The 983-nt window shown below is 50.4% G+C and overlaps 1 protein-coding gene across 1 annotated transcript; it reads right to left on the reverse strand.

Annotated features, from left to right (window-relative positions):
• Positions 1–345: 345 nt before the first annotated feature.
• On the reverse strand, positions 346–930 carry Pmar_PMAR008261 (hypothetical protein; the record flags this gene model as incomplete). The annotated part of the gene is made up of 4 exons (XM_002772904.1): positions 346–390; positions 428–529; positions 644–746; positions 797–930. 4 exons carry the CDS (start codon positions 928–930, stop codon positions 346–348), a joined length of 384 nt encoding a protein of 127 aa, XP_002772950.1.
• Positions 931–983: the final 53 nt, after the last annotated feature.

Raw genomic sequence — 983 nt, forward strand, 5'->3', positions numbered from 1 at the left:
CTTCCCTGGCGGAGATATGCTACTGGTGAAGACTCAAGTATGTACCGAAATGTACCCCTTACAAAAACTCGCCGCGCAGCTCGTGAAACACTCCATTGACCATCGGCGTACAATCGCATCGGAAATCTGACCCCGCAGAGAGTGCCCACTAAGCAAAGCGATCGCTAAATTCCACAGTTGAACACCCCACAGAGGTCAACGCGGAAAGTATATATTTTTTGAAAGTGAGTGATAGTAGGGCATGCATGGGGGAAGGGGCGGACTCCAAAAATTATTGCGATGATGATAATGAGAAGTATCGCGTATAACAGCAGTCAATACTCCAGTGGAAGCCCTCGATACGAGCTAGATAACGTTAGTCTGGACAGGGCGACTGAACATGTGCGACGACTGGTCGTAGACTAGACTGTGATGCGGAGATAGGTACCCACTTATCTTTGGTGCCGTCGTTTTCACTGTACTCCTCGCTACGGTGTTTCAGCTTGTTCTCGAATGCCTTCAAACGCTTGGACTCGTCCTTCTTTAACGCCTGACCCAGCCATTGAGCTCCGAACCAACTTCGCTGCATGGACCACTCCACCGCGATGAAACATGATATAAATTTAAGACGAACACAAGCTGCCGGTCGTCGTCGTCGGCATACCTCGGCGAGCTTGTCCAGTTGATCAGCAGCCTGAGCTTCAATCTTGAGCTGTTCCAACTCCATCATCATCTCAAAGAACTGCTCTCGGTTCTTCCGGACCGCCCTAAAAGCCCACCAGTTCGACTCTCGCGTTGTATCCACCACTCGACACACCCACATTTCAGAATTGTCATCGCTGCTATCATCCTCCTCGCATTCATAACTATCATCTTCCTCCTCCTCCTCCTCGCTACTGCTCCCTTCATAGTCCTCATCCTCTTCGCTGGCATCCTCTGCATCTTCTTCATCGTCCTCGTCAGCCTTCAACTTTGCCAGTTCTTCACGGATGAATGTCGCCTGG

The sequence above is a fragment of the Perkinsus marinus genome, assembly GCF_000006405.1.
Source record: "Perkinsus marinus ATCC 50983 genomic scaffold scf_1104296960344, whole genome shotgun sequence".
NCBI lineage: Eukaryota > Perkinsozoa > Perkinsida > Perkinsidae > Perkinsus > Perkinsus marinus.